This window comes from Microplitis mediator, chromosome 1 (assembly GCF_029852145.1).
Source record: "Microplitis mediator isolate UGA2020A chromosome 1, iyMicMedi2.1, whole genome shotgun sequence".
Lineage (NCBI taxonomy): Eukaryota > Metazoa > Arthropoda > Insecta > Hymenoptera > Braconidae > Microplitis > Microplitis mediator.
This window is the reverse complement of record NC_079969.1, coordinates 2,271,426-2,293,272: the sequence shown is the minus strand read 5'-3', so window position 1 is coordinate 2,293,272 and position 21,847 is coordinate 2,271,426. Positions and strand designations below refer to the sequence as shown.

General features: G+C 26.0%; 1 protein-coding gene across 2 annotated transcripts in view; it reads right to left on the bottom strand.

The window, feature by feature from the left end:
- The window catches only part of LOC130674280 (protein gurken-like), a 33,300-nt gene that overhangs the window by 964 nt on the left and 10,489 nt on the right, over positions 1 to 21,847 (bottom strand). For both annotated transcript variants that reach the window (XM_057479573.1, XM_057479581.1), the window contains 5 exons: positions 7,459 to 8,172; positions 5,858 to 6,029; positions 1,458 to 1,519; positions 1,226 to 1,358; positions 467 to 575 (listed from right to left, as the gene is read on the bottom strand). In XM_057479573.1, the coding sequence (XP_057335556.1) occupies positions 467 to 575; positions 1,226 to 1,358; positions 1,458 to 1,519; positions 5,858 to 6,029; positions 7,459 to 8,172 (1,190 nt within the window). The remainder of the gene's footprint in view (positions 1 to 466; positions 576 to 1,225; positions 1,359 to 1,457; positions 1,520 to 5,857; positions 6,030 to 7,458; positions 8,173 to 21,847) is intronic.

Genomic DNA, 21,847 nt, shown 5'->3' with positions numbered 1-21,847 from the left:
GTTTAGGTAAAAATTTATAAGGACCTTTTTTGTAGAGAATTTAATTTCCTACAAAATTATCTTAGTATTTTTTTGTCGTATCTTTGATAGTTTAGGCAGAATATTGATTTTAAATGACGGGGAGAAGTAAAAGTATTTTTTTGAGAATTTTAATTGATTTTTTTTTAATTAAAAATTTTTTCTTGGAAAAATGAGTGTGATATTGAGGTAGCTGATAAAATTCAGCGTTGAAAGAGTACCCACAAGTGTATATTATAAAAAAATTGTTAATTAGTAATTTAAATTGTTAATTAATTGTTTAGTTAGCGGCCATTTTGAATTTTTTCGTACTTGTTGGAATGTATTGATGTGGGTACTCAAATTAGAGGAAATTTTCTCACGGATGGAGGGACAGGAGTTATTTTTTAGTTAAAAAAAATTACATGGCTGTTAATTGTAAATAATTGAGTGAAATAAAAATACTTACTGAACATTGTTGATTCTTGGCCATAAAATTTTTTAATGAACGATTACGACTACTGAATGGCCTTAATTCCGGATCACGGCCAGTACCATCAACTGTATCCACTCCAGAACTAATTAAGAAAAAAAAATATAAGATTAATTAGTAACCAATATTTAGTCATTTAGATCTACGAACTTAAATTATCTCTAGCTCCTAAACTATCAGGTCCATCAAATAATTTATAGAAACCTTTTTTATAGAGAATTCAATTCCCTACAATTGTATCTCAGTACATTTTTATCGTATCTTCAATCCTTGAGTCATAAATTCAAATTTAAACTTTCCCAATAGAAAAATTAATTAAAAATTGACCCATAAATTAAAAAGAAATTCCTAGCGTTCAAAATATTGAGTTTATCAAAAAAATATATGAGACCTTTTTTATAGAGAATTTCATTCCCTACAATTTTATTCCAGTACATTTTTGTCGTATCTTCAATACTTTAGTCACAAATTCAAATTTAAAATCTCTCAGTACCAAAATCACTAAAAATTGACCCATAAATTTTTTAAAAAAATTTCTAGCGTTCAAAATATTGAGTTTATCAAAAAAATATATGAGACCTTTTTTATAGAGAATTTAATTCCCTACAATTTTATCTCAGTACATTTTTCCCATATCTTCAATAGTTTAGCCGCAATAATTAATTTAAACTTAAAAAACAGCGGAATTGTAAATTGATGTTGAAAAAAAATCATAATAATAAAAAAAAAATTAACCTTGTACGTAATTCCTTCTGTTTGCGTTTGCAATGTATATAAGCAGCTATGCAAATAATAACGACAAGGAATACTGCTATTGTGGCACCACCAGCTATACTCGCAGTCTCCAACATTATCCTTTGCCTTGACGCTAAAATAAACAAATAAAAAAAATTTAATTAATAAATTACATAAATTAACACAACATATACATAATAATGATAATTTAATTATTATTTTAAATACTCACGTGAATATGAACCCTCTAAGTCTTTAAATTCACACCTCTGGCCAACGAATCCATCAGCGCATCTGAAAAAAATTGATAAATAATTAATTTATTATAATAATAATAATAATAATTATTATTATTATGGAGTGAAATGGATAATTATATTTAATGACTTAATTATTGTGAAAAAAAAAAATGTTTTTTTTTTTTATCTTTAAATTTGATTTTAATTGTATTTTAACTCTTCTTTTTTTTTTTTTTTGGTAATAAAGGGAAAGGTGAGTATATCAGATTCTGTTAAAAATATATAGCGGAAATAATTGGGATCAAGATAATATAATTAACGTCAATTTTTTTTCCTTCTTTTTAGTAAAAAAAAAAAATTTATTGTTGTTATTAATAAGTATTTAATGTTTGGAAAAATTACTGGACAATTTTTTGAAATTTTTTTTGGAAAAAAATATGACGTATAGATTCATTTTAACGAGCGTCCGATGAGCTTTCAAATGAGTACCAACAAGCTATATTTATTTTTTATGAGTATTTGAGTATATGTTGATGTATATATAAATGTATGTAAATTTAGTGAGTTATTAAAAATAAATATGGCATGTTGGTACTCGTATGAAAGGCCACGCGGTCCTCTATCTTTCTGTGGAAAAAAAATATATGTATATATGTGTATATATTTATGGAAATATATGCGTATGTCTTTAAAAAATATTGTATGTAGGTACTCAAGGGTAAGATTTAATTTTGGTTTCAGTGACTACAAGTACCCGCGACTCTTCTTATATATTCAGTGAGATCTTGCCGAGTCAAGTTAATAATTAAAATTTTTTATGCCGATACTCCGCGGATTAATTAGATAAAATAAAATTGCTAATATTGTGGAAGGAGTTGAGATAATTATGCTTTTAATATGATCGTTGGAAAGCCAATTTAATTATCTACAATTTTTAATTCTATAAAAAAGTTGGTGGGATTGATAGTTTTAAAGTTACAGGCGATTAAAGTTTTATAAAATACCGATCTTGGGTTAAAATAATATTTTATTGGTCAAGGCGCTCTAACTTTTGAACCATTGGCTCTAGGGATATTTACAAAGAGTCAAAAATTGTAGGGAATTAAATGAACTTTTCATTGACCACAAACAACGTATACTTATTTTATATATTTATTGAGATATCGTCGCTAAAAGTTAACGATCGGTATTCGCAACTCGAATAATTGTAAAAAATAAAATAAATTATTTTATTTACTACAACTTTGTTCTACATTTTAAAAATTTTGTGACCAAAAGTTGTTTCTCATGAAAATAAATCAGTATCCTCACTATGAATATGATAAAAAAAAATTTCCAATTATTCTTGCAAACGATCGTGTTTATTTATAGCAAACGTATAATTTTTCTTTGATAATTATTATTAATTAATTTTCATAACTAGTCACTTAGTTTTTTATTAACACTGCATATTCTTAAGCACTACATATATATTATATATATAAATATATATGTATAAATGATCTACTTATCTAATTTTCGCGCTCTCATTACGTTTACTCGTAACGAGTACTGACATTGTAGTCTCGACAACATTAAAATAATGATATTGTAATTTGTTCATTCTTATTATTAATTAATAATAATAACAATAATAATAATTATTATTATTATTATTAAATAATAAAAATAAAATAAATGAAATTTGAAGCAAAAAAAAAATTTTTTACTTTAATTAACTATATCTGGAAAAATATATGAGAAAAGTATACGTTATATATGACCGTTGGAAAGGAAATTCACTGGGCTACAAATTTGGTCTCTATGAAAAATACCGTAAAATCAATCGTTGAAGCTCTAAATTGATTTCAAATACAAAATCTCAAAAAACTCAAAATTTGTTATTTTTATATTTTTCTTTATTATTTTTTTGTATCACTTAACATTCATAAAAATATATAAAGTCGTAGGTCGTTTCACTCAGAATTTAATGTACTTTAACGTAGAATTTTTTTTTTTTGCTAAAAAAATTTTATTCTGCCTCAAAATTATTTTTGATTCCAATAAAAATCATAATGACCAAAAAAATAAATTTTATACATTCATCTCAATAAATATATTTCACCCCTTTATATTTATCAAAATATATAAAGTCATAGGTCGTTTTACTCAGAATTCAATCCCCTTGATGTGTATTTTTTTATTTTTTCGAAAAAAATTTTTTTTCACTTAAAAAAATGAATTTAACGCAAGCGAAATTAATAATGACCAAAAATCCAGCTCTTATATATGAATCTATATAAATATATATCTCGCTTTAACATCAATCAAAATATATAAACTTACACATCATTTTATTCAGAATTTAATGCCCTACAATTTGCACCCCTTACTTTTACAAAAAAAAATTTTCCCTCCCCAAAAATAAATTTTTTATTTGTCCCAGTTCCAAAAATTTCTTCCAAGTCCAAAAAAAATTTTTTTTTTTTCAAAAATTAAGAAAAAAAAAATTGTCTACTCTTCACTCATGTACACTTCTAACCACCAGTAACCCCCCCCCCTTTTTCTAATAAAAACTCGCAAATTTTAATTAAACTCTGGAATTTTCTTATAAAAAATTAAAGTAATTAATTACTGGTGGTCTCTTTAAAAATAAAAAAAGTAAAATAATATTACGATTATATCGTAAAAGAGTATTAACGCGAAACGAAAGATTTAAAAAGAGCCCGCATCAGACAAAGCAAACACCGTGGGAAACTGGAAGCTCCACCGAGCACTGGTTTTTTTTTATTATTATTATTATTGTTATTATTTAATCATAATTATTATTTTTACAATTGTAATTATAAAATATATCTGTCCACTTAAAAAAAAAAAAAAAAAAAAAAAAAAAAAAATAGTTGTGGAAATTTTTGTTAAATTTATTGTAAATTTATTCTTTTGAAAAAAAAAAAAAAAAGAAAAATAATAAAAACTGGGTAATTTAAAATTCATTCCATTTCAATGACTCAATAGAACAATTTGTTGTATCCCTAGAGGTAGAGTTGGACCTGAGCCTGGACCTTGAATAATCAATACAGATTTAGTACTTAGTCCTTTATAAGAGTTTAAATAACAATGATAATAAATATGTCTAGTGTCCTTTTGAGTTTAAATAATTCTGGGAAAATTTTAAAAAAATATTGTAATTTAAAAGTACAATGAGTTAAATACTGGGGAAAATGAAAATTGTTAAATTTTTTCCCACACTATATATATATAGATATATATAGATATACATATATATGAGTACATGAAATGACAGAGAATTTAAAGACCTGTAAAATGAGTACCTACAAGTTTTACTTATTTTTTATATATATTTGAATATTGATATATATATAAATATATGAAAATATATGAGTACTTTATAAAAATGGAAAATGAAATTCTGTGTAAAATGAGTACCCACAAGCCATATATATTTGTTATCATTTTTTACATATATATAAATATAAATATAAGTTCAAATATATACATATATTGTAAAAAAAAATAAATATAGCTTGTGGGTACTCATTTTAAAGGGCGTAAAATTTCCTATATTCTTAAGTATGTAAATGTATGAACCGATGAATGTCCTGGCATTAAATTTTATTAATTTCTACGTAAGGAAAAAAAATTTTCTATGGTTCATTTTTTTCTCGGACTCTTATTGTATTTTTATTCGGTGCCTTTCAACAAATCCGAAGATAATCCGTCGATTTACTGGATAGACACGTTTTCATTTTTATATTCATTTTCTTTTTTTTTTTTTTTTTAAATAAATTTTTAGAAAAATTAAAGTTAAAAATATCAAAAACGTCATTAATTATTTAATGAAAAAAATAATAAATAAATCATCAAATAAAAAAATTTATGTACTTAAACATCAATAAGACTTGAGATACGGTAGCGTGACGTTAAAGGATTTTGTGCCGCATTGCCGTATTCTTGGTTCAATTTAACTATGCCTATGCATCTATGTACTTGTTCTATATACTAAACTCTACAGTACATAGAGTACATTAAGCATCAGTTATACTGTGGCCGTTAAAAAATTTAAATAAAAATCTAGGGGTCATAAACCTTTTTATACATTTTTTTTGTTATATATACATATATCATATATATATCAGTGCATAAAAAGATAGAGAATTCAATGCCCTTTAAAATGAGTACCAACAAGCTATACTTATTTTTTACTTTTTATCAACATATATATATATATCAAAATATATGTGAGGTAAATAATTGATTATAAGTATGGCTTGTGGGTACTCATTTTAAAGGGCATTGAATTCCCTATCTTATTATGCAGTAATATATACATATATATGTACATATATATATATATATATTTTTTTTTTTTTTAAATAAAATAAAAAATACTTACAGACAATTATAAAGTAATGAGTCTTGTATTTTGACAGTAAAACAAGTTGCTTGATTTAAACAATACCATTCCGCGTAATCTGGCGGACATGGATTTTGACGGAATGTGATGCTAGGCCGTTGTGTTGTCGTTGGAGGCCTTGGTTTAGGTGTTGATTTTGAAGAACATGCATCTGTAATTATTTAAAAAAAAAAAAAAAAATTTATTAGCAAACTTGAAAAATTGTAAAAAAAAAATTTTTGTTAAAACGTCAGGTAAAAAATTTTTTTTTTGTATTCAGAATTTTTTAAAATAAAAAAAAAAATTATACAATTACTTTAAGTAATTGAAAGTCTTATTAAATATATGAGTAACAATTTTAAATTGACCACTGACCCAATTTATAAATTACCATTTAATCAATTTATATATATATATATACATACATACATATATATATATATATATATTTTTTTTTTTAAATAGTAAATGCAAAATATCGATTAAACTGTCTGTTATACCCTAGAGAATTGAGTTAAAAAATATATAATACCTATAGAAATTTTCTTTCTCATATATATATATCATATATAAAAAAAAATCTAACCCTAGTTTAATGTAAAAAAAAAAAAAAAAAAAAAAAAAAAAAAAATTCCCCACCCTTTTAAATTACAATAGAGTACAGAGTACGATATTTGAGAATTCAAAGACTTTTGTGATATATATATATAGTCATATATGTGAGTGCGCGTTTAAAAGTAAATATATATATGTATATATATATAAGAAGAAGAAGGAACCGTTTGAATTACAAGTTAACGTGTGTAAGTTTTGTACCAACAAAATATTTCGTGTGGGTCGCATCTGCTTGCGCTATCTGTCACCTGTTCAAATTTAACGATCCTTCAGTATGTACAGTACAGTGGACAAAATAAAATTTATAATAACAGTAGAAATAATTATATGTACATGATGTCAGAATGTGTCAAGTAGACATTAATGATTATTAATTACGTAATTATTGGTAAATTTTACGTATGTTAAATTGATAGAAAAGAAAACGAGAGGTACGCGGTTCGAATCCAGTTCAGAGGAATTTATGGATTTAAAAAAAAAAAAAATATGAAATGAAAATTGAATCAATTTTTATATAGAAAATTTAATGAGCTTTAAAATGAGTACCCACAACATATATTTATTTTCAAATTTTTTTTCGGCGCACTAGTTCATATATATATAAATATATAAAATTTTTTTTAATAAATATGACGTGTGGGTACTCATTTTACAGGAAATTTAATTTACTTTTAAAGGAATACTCACACAAAATACATATATTTATATAATATACATATATATATGGAAAATGATTAAAAATAAATATGTCGTATGGGTACTCATTCAAAAGAGCATTCAATTTTCTTAAAAATGAATACTCACACGGTATATTTATTTTCATATTTTTATTTAATATACATATATTAAATATATATAAACTTTGAAATCTATGAAAAATAAATATGTCATGTGGGTACTCATTTAAAAGGGGATTGAATTCTCTATTAATTTATGTATTCAAAAATGTATATAAGTCATATATTTGATAAATAAAATATATATACCTGCTATTCCAAATAATGCATATGACAGTAATAATATCGTTGCTAAATACGAAGGAATACCACTTCTCCTATGAAGCCTATCAACAGTTGATCTAGTTGTATCTCTACACGTTTCTCTTCTTGTTCTTGGTCTCGTTGTTTGTAAAATTTCTTTACCACTAATATTATTATTTTCAACAAAATTACCACATTTATTATTATTATTATTAATATTATTATTATTATTATTTATATTATTATTATTATGAGTACTGTCCCGTGTTGAAGAACATTGTCGAGTTGGTATTGTCGTAGATGTCGACGTCCTTAACCCCGTTATCCTCGTCAGACAAATGTCGTCGAACGAGTCCTGGTGTAACCGGTCCTCGGTGATAATAAGTCGTGAGGACGGTGAGGAAGACGACTCTTGTTGTTTGTGATCGTGATCATGATCATGGTGATGATCGTGATCGTGATGGTGATCGTAGTCTTTATTGTCGAGCTGATCATGGTTCCGATCATGGCTTCGTAATCTCGAGTAACAACATCGTAATCTTACGTCATAATTATCTTCTACTACTCGATTTAACGGGCAATCCAGTTTTGAATTATTTAAATGGGTATTTTGTTGATTTGTTGTGGAGTTGGGGGTGGATGCTGATGATGGTGATGATGATGATGATGATGATTTAGTAGCAGGTGTACCGCGACTCCGACACCCGTGTCGTCGTCTCCCTGTAACAATAAATTAATTTTTTTTTTAGTTTCTAGAAGATTTTTTTTGGGAAATTATCTAGAAGATTTTTAAAAATTTCTAGAAGTTAGAAGTTGGGTAAGTTCGTTTTTATTTGAATTATTCTAGTATTTAATCCTAGAAAATTTTTTATAATAAAATCTAGAGTTTCTAGATAAATTTCTAGTCTTAACTTCTAGCAAATTCAATGAAAATAAGTTCTGTTTAAAAAGTTTCTTACATGAAATAAATTTCAAAACTTTTCTATCGACTTCTAGATGATTCATTCGTCTAGAGTTTCTAGATAAATTTCTAGTCTATAACTTCTAGAAAATTCAATTAGAATAAATTTTGTTTTAAAAGATTCTTATATCAAATAAATTTCGAAACTTTTTTATCAACTTCTAGATGATTCGTTTATCTAGATTTTCTAGATAAATTTCTAATCTATAACTTCTAGAAAATTCAATGAAAATAAATTCTGTTTTAAAAATTTCTTACATGAAATAAATATCGAAACTTTTTTACACTTTCTAATATTCGAACACCAAAAAAATTTTTTCTAGAAAATCAACTTCTAGAAAATCCATGTCTTCAACTTCTAGAAAATTTATTTCCCTCATTTTTGACGGAAAAATTCCCAATTTTAAATAAATAAAAAATCCCTTACAAAAAAAAATCAATCACCTGATTTATGATCTCAATTGCCAATAAAATAATAAAAAATCAAGGGCATGAATGACGTAAACTATGTTACGATTACCATAAAATTTTATTGGAGATAATAAAATAATACGTTCAGTTATCACATCATCCTGTTCAATTTTCTTATCCTTATTCTTGTTCTTGTTCCCATTATCACACATACGTTCAATTATTATCACTCACCACTCCCCCCCCCCCCTTTTCTATGAATCATCAAATCATCCAATCAATTACTCACACTCGCAAAATAAAATATTATTAATTATTGATTTATCTTCCATAGATTTAAAAACGTCACGTTCGTTTTTAAATAAAAAAAAAAAAATATGTATATGTATTTTAAAACGACTCATAGATTTTATCATAAATAACAATCTTATCGTTTCTTATCTAAGTATAATAAAAAAAAAAAAAAAAAATTAAAGACTTTATTGTGTTTTGTCACACGGGGAAAAAAAGAGGTGAAACGTGGAGAAAATTATTCTATGGAATTCAAGTCGTGACTTTATGTATGTAAGTATAAAGTAGGTGACACATACATTTATATATATAAATGTATACATATATATATATTGAGACACAGGTTTAAAGATTAAAAACATGCGTCGTCATCGTCCCACGTGCAGTAACGCGAGCACTCATTAATAATTGGCCATTTCCCTCTTATATTAAAGTTCTTATTTTTTTTTCTTTTTCTAAGTTATTACACTTTATAATATAATTATTTTATTATGTATTATTATTATTATTATTTAAGTTAAAATAAAAATGCTTTGAGAATCGGTGTTTAGAAAGGACTTTTTTTCGGTGTTCGCGAGTAACTTCCGTGGTTGTTATTTTATTTTATTTTTTTTGTAATAATGACAATACGGGACTTTTTTAAGATTTTTTTAAAGGCATTAAGTTCTAGAGTTTAGAAAAAAAAATTTTCTAGAAATTTTGGCTTCTGGAAAATTTTTTGGTGGCGTCTAGAAAGTCAAGAATTAAAATCCTGGAATCACGAAATTTAACTAAGATAATCTTCTAGGGAAAAAAAAATTTATTTCCTAGAAAGTTTTTTTGAACTTCTAGAATCTGGACTTATTCTAGAGAATTTTGAAATTTTTTTTCACGTAAATCTGGATAATCTAGAAAATTAAAAAATCTTTAATTTCCTAGAAAATTTCTTGACTCCAAGATTCTTAAAATTATTCTAGATAATCTTCTAGGAAATTTCTTGATTCCTAGAATCTTAAAATTATTCTAGACAATCTTCTAGAAAATTTCTTGACTCTTAGATCCTTAAAATTATTCTAGATAATCTTCTAGGAAATTTCTTGATTCCTAGAATCTTAAAATCATTCTAGATAATCTTCTAGGAAATTTCTTGATTTCTAGAATTTTGAAATCATTCTAGATAATCTTCTAGAAAATTTCTTGACTCCTAGAATCTTAAGATTATTCTAGATAACCTTCTAGGAAATTTCTTGATTTCTAGAATTTTGAAATCATTCTAGATAATCTTCTAGAAATTTTCTTGACTCCTAGAATCTTAAGATTATTCTAGATAACCTTCTAGGAAATTTCTTGATTTGTAGAATCTTGAAATCATTCTAGATAATCTTCTAGAAATTTTTTGGCTTCTAGATTCATAAAATTATTCTAGATAATCTCCTAGAAAATTACTTAAATCTTAGAATCTTAAAATTACTCTAGATAATCTTCCAGAAAATTTCTTGACCTAGAATCTTAAAATCATTCTAGATAAACTTCTAGAAAATTTATTGACTCCTAGAATCTTAAAATTATTCTGGATAATTTTTTAAAAAATTACTTGACTCCTAGAGTTTACAAATTATTCTAGGTAACCTTCTAGAAAATTTTTAGACCAGAATTAAAAAATCTATTTTTTATAATCATTAAAAAACTTTCCTAAAATTCTAAACTCAGAAATTTTATTCAAACCTCGTCTTTTAAAATAAAAAATCTACAGTCTCTTAAAAAATTTCCAACTCAACACCTGTCAAAAATAAACAATAATAATTGACTTTTTAAAAGCTCATAAAACCCAGTCCTTAACACAAGATTACCAAAAAAAATAAATATCAAGTAATAGAAAAAAAAAAAACTTCATAGTTCTAATCATGTTTAGTTAAAATAAACTAGGATTTTCCGGGCACGTGGCAGATTTAATATTAAGGTGGTGGCGGAAGGCCAGCTGCTGAAAAAAACGTATATATATATATACATTAATAGACCCTTGAATATGTTATTCCACGTTTAGGAAGGACGAGAAAAAAAAAATCTGACCCCCTTAAAAATCTAAAGAGGGTTTATATCAGATGTGTTATGTGTACTCAAGTCACAAGCTGCAGCTTGTTCTTAAATTTCTTCTCAAACCCACCCTTGAAAACCCATTTTATATATACATATATGTCCATATATATTATTATGCTTTCCACGTATGTGGAATTCAATTTATTATTTTCAAACAAAATTTTGAAGGTTTCGAGATTTGATTCAATTGATTTAGATCTCGATCCAGAGGATTTTTTTTGTATTGTGTCTTTTATTTTTTTTTTTAAAACCCAACCTAAAAGGACTCAGTATATTTGTTCATTCATATATATTGAGGGTTTAAGGGTTTTTTTTTCTTTAGTAGTTCGAACTCTTTTAAATTTAAATTTTCAACGCGGGAATTTCAAAATTTTTAAATTCTTTTTTTTGAAAACATGAATTTTGTTACTTAATATTTATCAAATTATATAAAGTCATAGGTCATTTTACTCAGAATTTAATCCCCTATAACCCACAATTTTTATTTTTCTCTAAAAAAAATTTATTTCCCCTCAAAATCAATTTTGAATCCAACCAAAATCAAATCTCCCGCTCGTATTTTTGAACTCTTTCTTTCCCAATTCTCTTTATCACTCCTTTACCAAAATATATAATATTATACATCATTCTCTTCGTCCTTCAATGCCCTACAACCCCCAACCCTTTTTTTGCCCCAAAAAAATTTCCTTCACCCGCAGAATATCAATAAACACTTCCCCCAATTAATAATGACCAAAAACGCTTCTTTTTACCACTGTCCATTTTCCCGCTAAAAATTCTCCAAAAAAAAATCATACATCAATACTTCCCCCCCTCAAATTTACCCCCTCCCCCAAATTACCAAATTTATCTCTCCTCACTTTTTCTTCCCAATTTTTTCTATTTAAAGTAAAAAAAAAAAATTATTTTAACAAATCAGTCATGTCGGCAAATATATTGAGTAATAAAAAAAAAATGTCAATTAAATATGTGAAGGTAAATAATAAAGAAAAGGAAGTATGACTCAGACTAGAGGTGAAGTCGTGGGTTGTCACGTGGGTCGCAATAACTTTTATAAAAATAAAATCTTACATTAACTCACTATTCATATTAATGTACTCAAGTGAGTAAAGGGTTAAATAGTAATTTTTTTATATATATATATATTTATATATAAAAAAAAACCACCCTGAAGGCTGACACCTCAAGTAAATTTGACGGTATTGAAAAAATGAATATCGTTAATATTTTGAGGAAGCTGCTGCGCACGTGGTATAGAATCAAATTACCTGATACGTTAGCCTGATGTTGGATGTATTATTATATTCGATCTATTGCACATATGAAGGAGTGAATAAGTGAATAAAAGAGACAGGTATATGAAGGAGAATTTTATTATTTTTTTGTGTGAGTTTAGTCCGTGTGCTATCTCACAAGTTTATTCGGCAGCTGCGGATTCTAAATGCATATTGAGGAGAATTTTTGTAAGAAGGTAAAAGAGGAAGAGCATGTGCTCAACCAGATATATACAACGATTTTCATACCACGATATATATACATCAATATATATATGAATAACATATGGGTTCAAATTATTTCTTTTAATATTTTTTGTTATTTCATTTTTTTCTGCCACGAGATAAAATTTTTTTAAGAATTGAGCAAGTGGAGATTGTAGGGGGGGAAATAACGAAAAAATTGATGTATAAGTTTTTGGGTTTTGGAGAATTTTAAGCAGAGAAAATGAACAGTGAAGGGGTAGAAAGAGACGATTTTTTTGGTCATTATTAATTTGGGAAGTTTTGATTGATATTCTGGGGGTGAAGGAAATTTTTGGGGGGAAAAAGAAGAGTTGGGGGTTGTAGGGCATTGAAAGACAAAGAGATTGATGTATAATTTTATATATTTTGGTAGAGGGGAAGTGATAAAAAAATTGGGAAGGAAAAAGTTCAAAAATACGAGCGGGAAATTTGATTTTGGTTGGATTCAAAATTAATCTTGAGGGGAAATAAATTTTTTTTGGGGAAAAATAAAAATTGTGGGTTATAGGGGATTAAATTCTGAGTAAAATGACCTATGACTTTATATAATTTGATGAATATTAAGGGGAGGAATAAATTAATTTTCGAAAATAGTCGATGATTAAATTTTGAAATGGAAAAGAATAAATATTTAAATTTAATAGAAAGGTGAAAAGATGTTGAGATGTTTTATATATGGGGGATACAGATGAATTGTCTAATTTGAAGCCAAGTGTTAAGCACCGAGAGACACGTGCCAGAGTATTTTATTATTTTTTTAACTTGGGCTGCTGTTACGGAGTCGAATTTCTTGCAGGCTGTTGAAAGATGTTTTTTTTTTATTCGACCGATGATGTATGGACATTAGTTTTGGGTACTAAACAAACAACGTTTTTAGTATAAGTATATATGTCTATTCATATATATAAAAAAAATTAAATCTCTTGTTTCCAAATATTGGCCCCGACTTTTATTTATTTATTCTTTATGATTTTTTTGACTACTTTATATTTATCAAAATATATAAAGTCATAGGTCATTTTATTCAAAATTTAATCCACTTCAATGTAGAATTTTTTTTTTTTACTAAAAAAATTTTATTTCACCTCAAAATTATTTTTGATTCCAATAAAAATCATAATGACCAAAAAAATAAATTATATATATTAATTTAAATAAATATATTTCACCCCTTCATATTTATCAAAATATATAAAGTCATAGGTCATTTTACTCAGAATTTAATCCACTTCAACGCAGAATTTTTTTTTTTTACTAAAAAAATTTTATTCGGCCTCAAAATTATTTTTGATTCCAATAAAATTCATAATGACCAAAAAAATAACTTTTATATATTCATCTAAATCAATATATTTCACCCCTTTATATTTATCAAAATATATAAAGTCATAGGTCATTTTGCTCAGAATTTAATGCACTATAACCCGCAATTTTTGTTTTTTACTGAAAAAATTTTATTCTGCCCCAAAATTATTTTTGATTCCAATAAAATTCATAATGACCAAAAAAATAACTTTTATATATTCATCTAAATCAATATATTTCACCCCTTTATATATATCAAAATATATAAAGTCATAGGTCATTTTACTCAGAATTTAATGCACTTCAACGTAGAATTTTTTTTTTTTACTAAAAAAATTTTATTTCACCTCAAAATTATTTTTGATTCCGATAAAAATCATAATGACCAAAAAAATAAATTATATATATTAATCTAAATAAATATATTTCACCCCTTTATATTTATCAAAATATATAAAGTCATAGGTCATTTTACTCAGAATTTAATGCACTTCCACGTAGAATTTTTTTTTTTTACCAGAAAAATTTTGTATCCCTCAAAAATTGAATTGAAGTTAAAAAAAAAATTATTTTTCACCCAAATTTTGAATTCCGTCAAATTTTATCCCCTCCCCTGGAGTTCACTTCCAAAAAACCTTAAAAATTACCAAGTACTTAATAAATAATTATGTAATATTAATTTCCAAAGGCTTCACTGGCACTGGCGTGTAAAAAAAATTTTATATTTTGAGGTCACTCAATTGGCAGGTAAAAAAAACGACATAAGTTAAGCGTCGGTGGTTATTATATAAATTTCATAATATATATAATATATAAGAAATAAATATATACGTAAAGGAAAAAAAGGAGAAGAAGAAGAAGAAGAAGGAGGAGGGTTTCTTTGGTGTATTATAATACTACAATGTTTGATATAGCGTGTAAGTATATGAGTATGTAGTCATACAATCTACGGAATAAAAAAATTATAAAAATAATAAATATATATATATAATATATATAAAAGAGATAATGGTGTTGAAGCGCACTCGGCAGCTGCGGCTTTAAGGGTAACGCACACATACTACCCCATCTTAGGATGAACATGTGCTGTATCTAAGTCTTTTTTTGGACCACAGACAAGTACTCTCATATATTTATATATATGGATGTCGAGATATATTGTATTTAATAAAATTTTTTTACGCCATAAGTACAGGCGCGTGCTGACACTCAATTCATTCATAAAAAATAATAATAATTTAAAAAAAAAAATGATACTGCAGTCAGCTGACGTCTAATAATTTTTGGATTTTTTTTAAAAACAATAAATTACAAAAAAAAAATATTTGAAAAAATTGCACCTATAGTTTTTTTCCTTTTCTATATGTGCATTTTTTTTTTTTTTTTTTTTTTTTTTTAATTCCGTTGTAAAAAAAAATCCAAAAATTTTTTGATTGTCGATTTAAAAATCCGGATTTTTTTTTTTTAAAAAAATTGTAGGGGTGGGGAGGAAAATTACAGAGGAATTTTTGATATTAAAAAATTTTTTTTTTGAAAAATTCAAATTATAAATTTGATATCGAGCCCAGTATGATGTAAAAAAAATAAAATAAAATAAAAAAAAGAAAAGCATAATAATGATGATCGTCAGAACCATCTGCGGCTTCCGAGGCGGACCATGTGTTGTTTCTTATTCCAGCAGCAGAAGCTGAATATGACCAGAACCAACACAACCAGAACTTACACTAAAATTTAGGTGTGCGCTGGTCTGGTCTGGTCTCTGGTCTCTGGGTCTTAGTTCTGAATTTTGGGTTATGGGTTATGGTCTTTGGGCAACAAAGTGTGTGCTGTATAGTCTATTACTATACAACTCACACAATCCACGATGTGGTTACTGAGCTTCCAATAACACCATTTTAACCCACCCCTGCTATTTTATTATCCTTAAAAACTCTTTTTAAAACCCGTATCCTCTTATACATATATATATTTTTTTTTTAATGATACACGATACGATACGTTAGGTTACGATCGATGTGATACGACACGACTTCTTTACAAGATCAAGAGATCGGTGTCTTTTTTTTCAACCACCGGTTCTTCATTAAAGTGCCGATTGACGAGAAAACTCTCATCTCAACTCTTTTGGTCTCTTAAAAATTTATAACTGAATTTTATCTAAAGGATGAGCCGACACCCCTTTTATTTAAACTTCCTGACGGTGATACCGAGGGTAGATTGTCTTTTTGATTTCATTTTTTTTATGGGATTAAGTATTTCCGTGAGTGGAAAAACTACGGGTGGGCTTTGAAAAAAAATATTCTTAACGAAAATTTGAAAATTTTTATGATGATTCAGTTTAAAATTTTGGAAAAAAAAAATTTAGGGAAATTCTTGGGAAAATATTGGAGTTTTTTTTAGTTAATTTTGGAGTAAGTATGAAAATATTGGATTTATGGAAAAAGTTATGAGGACCTTTTTTGTAGAGAATTTAATTTCCTATAAAAATATATATGTGCACTTTTGTCATATCTTTGATAGTTTTGATAAAATTTAAGTTTAAACGTAAAAAAAAAAGAGGAATGATAAAGAAATTGATTATGGGGAACTTTGAAGTCAAATTTTGACTAAAATATTGAATTTATGGAAAATTTTATTGGAATCTTTTTTGTAGAGAATTTAATTTCCTATAAAAACATCTCAGTGCATTTTTGTCGTATCTTCAATATTTTAGCCATAATAATTAAAAATATGCAATAAAAATTAAAAATTCATATTCTTTTGAACTCATATATATTTATATTTATATATATATGAATAATTTTTTTAAAAAACAAAAATTCATTTTACCTCATCCACTAGACGGTTTCTTTCAAGTTTTTTGGTCCAAAAAGAAATATCTGATCTGATACAAAAGTATACTATATATATATTTATGTGTATATATATATAGTTAAGAATGCTCCCTCTAATTTAACGCGGCGTCCAATTATCCTTGCTAAGCCCTCACCATTGTCCTACTCCATATTAGCCGACCTCCCACCGATATACAAACACATTTGTAACAAAAAAAAAAAATTTCAAAAAAAAATATCAATCCTTTATAAAAAAAAAAATCTCTAAAATATAGAGATCATCTTTATAAATATGACAAATATTTTTTTTATTTTCTAAAGATACTTTAAAACCTTTATCCTCTTATTTTTTGCTCTAATGATCACAATTTTTTTTTTATCCTTAAAAATATAAGATAATTTTTTATTTTTCGTTTATTGAAAAAATTTTTTTATTTGAATTTTAATGATAAATTGAGAGGAAAAAAAATAATGAGATTTTATGCTTTGATCGGTGGGTCATGTAAAGTTAATATGAGGTAATTTAATCTGGCTAATCATCCTTGGAGTACTCAATTTACCGAAATTTTTTTTTTTTAATTTTCAAAATTTCTTCAAGATCAGAATATTTTTTATTGCAACTAAATTTTTGGCTGAAATATTGAATTTACGACTTGGGTGCTCCAGACCTTTTTTGTAGAAAATTTTATCCTGAACAAAAATGTGTCAGTGCATTTTTCTCTTATCTCTAATATTTAAGTCAGAATAATTAAAAATACTCTGAAAAATTCCATGTGAAAAAAAATTTCTTAATCTAGCCTGGGAAAAATTTTTCTTAAACTTTTCCACTTCACTGAGCAAATCCTAAAATCTCTTGATACGATCCACAATTTTTCCAGGACTTTAGATAATCCTCTTTTAAATCTTTACTCTTTTACACCCTCAGTTTAATCCTCCCCCGCACCCCCACTAAAAAATTTTTCCACCGCAACCGAAATAAAATGACCGATTATTTCTTTTCGTCTTAAAATTCCGTCTCCTATCAAAGATACGTAAAAAATGAAGAGGAACAATTTTGTTCAGAATTAAATTTCCTACAAAAAAGGTCTCTTTCATTTTTCTTCTAACTCTAATATTTCTCCAGATAATTAAATTTTATCCAAAACTATATTTACTCCAAAAAAATTTTTCCGGCTTCTAATTAAAATTCTGTCTTATCTATCACAGATAAAATAAAAATGAAGAGGAACAATCTTGTTCAGAATTAAATTTCCTACAAAAAAGGTCTCATTCATTTTTCCTCCAAGCCTAGTAGTTTTCGAGATATTTATAATTTTTCTTTAAAAGAAAATAAAATTTAATCAATATTGAAAATATATATAAAAAAAATGCAAATATATAAAATATATAAGTTTTAAAATGGTTTTAGCGTGACGGAAGCGTGCAAAAAGTCATCGCTCGTGTTCATAAATCATAAGTCGACCCACTTACTTCTATAATATGACCAACGGGCGTTACATATATATATATATATATATATATATATATATATATATATATATATATATATATATATATAATATATATATAAACGCACAGTAGGCAGGTAACTAAAATATAGTGTACACTCCAATGGAGACACTGAAGTTAAAAAAAAATATATATATATGTATAATATATATATAAGAAACTAAAATTAAAGTTAAGGTACTTAAATATATATAAAAGGGCCAACAGACTTTTTTAAAAATACTACCTGTTCCTACATTAAATTAACATAATTTAAAAATAATAATAAAATTTTTCCGAAAATTTATTTTATATATATATATTTTTTTTTGTTAGAAAAAAAAATACAGTTTTGATTGACGTTAAAATTCGTTTGTACGGTCACGTATTTTTTTTTGACGGAGAAAAAACAGAGAGGGGAGCGGGAGGTAAGAAAAAGGTGGTAGTGGGGGAGGGGATGAAAAACCACAATGGGTAGAATTTAAGTGAAATAAATTAAAAAAATAAATCTATATACTGAGAAATATAAGTTTGTTTGATGTTTACCGAGTATTTATGTTGTTGGGGCACATGGGCACAGTAGTTCGGGGGAGGGAAGGGGGATATGGACAATTTGTAGGTGGGTGGGCTGCTAAAAAGGACCGACTGTAAATGGATTGACAAATTATTTTATTTTAATGGCCTGGGTTAAAATGGAGTAATTTCGTGGTAGGGATTATTTTTGTTATGAAGACAAATTGTAAGGTCCTTTTTTTCGAAACTATTTAGTAGATCATGCATTTTTTTTTTTATTGTAAATTTAGCGGGAATGGAAATTTAAATTTTGAATATTTAAATATTGCCGCGCTTGGAAAATTGGAGTTCAGGTTTAAATATTGAATTTACAGGGAAGTTGATGAGGACCTTTTTTGTAGGGAATTTAATTTCCTACAAAAAAGTCTCAGTGCATTTTTACCGTATCTTTGATAGTTTAATTAAAATTTGAATTCAAAGTCTGACAGAAAAGATTTTATTCGAAAATTCCTGACAGAAATTCTTAGGAGTTTAAAAATTAAAATTCAAGCTCAGGGTTTGATTTTACGGAGAAAGTGGTCAGGACCTTTTTGGTAAAGAATTTACTGATTTACAAAAATGCCTCAGTGCATTTTCATCGTAACTTTGATAGTTTAGCCAGAATTTAAATTTAAAAGTTCAATTGAATAAAAATCGATCAGGATTCGTAGAAATTTTTGGAGTATGACTTTAAATTAATATTCCGACTAAACTATCGATCGTACAAAAAAATTTATAAGGACTTTTTTTGTAGAGGATTTAATTTCCTACAAAAATGTCTCAGTGCATTTTTACCGTATCTTCAATAGTTTAATTCAAATTTTAATTAAAAGTCTGACAAAAAAGATTTTACACAAAAATTCCTGACGGAAACTCTTAGAGATTTAAAATTTAAAATTCAAGCTCAGGGTTTGATTTTATGGAGAAAGTGGTCAGGACCTTTTTTGTAGAGAATTTACTGATCTACAAAAATGTCTCAGTGCCTTTTTTTCGTATCTTTGATATTTTAGCCGTAATAATTAAAAATCCAGAGATAAAAAATTTCAAACTAAAAAATCTACAGTCTCATACTTATGAGTTTCATAATAATAAATATAATAATTATTATTATAAATATAGTTTAGGAGACAAAATAACAGCAGGAGGACATAAGTAAAGAATAAGACAACATACAACACACAAGTTGTGTTTGAAATAAAGTATGGACAGACGGTCGGCGTTTCGTATAATATTACAGGGTTTGAGGACTTTACCACCAGCTAAAGTCTGTTTTATTTAGCTCTATTTATTTCTATACTTTATTTAAATCCATTATTATTATATTTAATTTTTAAATATTAGAGGAAAATTTTTTTTATAAATTTTCGTCGGCTCATTTGCTTTAATGGATTAGAAAAAAATATTATATATAATAATAATAATAATAGTAATGGAGTATATATATATATAAGGTATGTATATATACATGAGGTATGAGAAAAGAAAAGAATTGAAATTGAAAAGAAAATATTTGATGGGTTTGTAGAGAGGTTTGAGGCTACTGAATCACGATTAGGTGACCGTTTTCAATGTCGAGGTTTCTTTTATTATTCTTTTTTTTAGAAGAAAAAAAAAAATATATATATATATATATATATATAATGGTAGAACACACCTGGTTCAAATATATACATATATATTTGAATTTGTGTGCATGTGTATGAATGTTTAATTGATTGGATAAAATAGTGATTTTTAAGAATCGATGATTCAAAATTAATGGAGTAAGTGAAGTATTAAATGTATGAAAAAATTTCTATATATATATATATATATAGGGAGAAATAAATTTATCAAGATAAATATATATGATAAAATTTTTGGTTTTGTGATTTTGGGAAAGGTTTTAATTATATTTTAGGGGTTGGAAAATTTTTTGGGAAAAAAGTTAATGGTGGGGGTTAAAGTGCATTAAATACTGAGTAAAATGAGCTATTATTTTTTTAATTTTGATAAGTGGAAAGGGGAGAAATAAATATATAAAGATTAATATATAGAAATTTTTTTTTGGTCATTATGATTTCAAAAGTGTTTAGATAAGATTTTTGGATATGAAAAAAATTTTTTTAGAAAAAACTGAAAGGTGGATGACAAAGTGCATTAAATTCTGCATTGAATGACCTATTATTTTTTTAATTTTGATAAATATAAAGGGCAGAAATATATTGGCGAAGATAAATATATAAAAGTTGAGTTTTTGGTTTTTTGATCTTACGGAGGTTTAAATTTAATTTTAAGTTTCAGAAAAATTTTTTAAATAAAAAGTGTAAAATCTATCTTGCAGTGCGTTAAATTCTGCGTAAAATGACATATACCTTTTTATATTTTGATGAACATAAAGGGTTCAAATAAATGAATTATTATTAATATATACAAGTGTATTTTTGATCATTATGATTTTCGGGAGATTCAAATTTGATTTCCAGCTCCAGAAAATTTTTTTAACAAAAACTAAAAATTTTACCAAGTGCACATAATTCCCTGCGAAATTCCAAAAAATTTCTATGTAAAAAAATAAAAAATAAATTATTTCTTCATACATTTAATTTAATTTTATACTTAAAATTGCAACATATGACTCAAACATGACAAAATTGTATGTGTGATAGTTAACTCATAATTTAAATAAAAAGTTTTTTTAAACATTCATTATTTATGAGGTATAAATATTTAAGTTTATTACTTTTAAGTCATATAGTTAGTAAACTAGTGGGTTTATGAAATAATAATTAGAGATATTTTTTATAGATCTTATAATTCTGTATACGTCATATATATATGTATGATTGTAGGTGGCATTTATAATACAACTTTCTCATTGTATTTATAATCGTCTAGGAATTCCCTAATTTGTGATGCAAAATTTATTTCTCGGAAAAAAAGATAAAAAAAACGCCGATACATAAAAAACTTCTTTT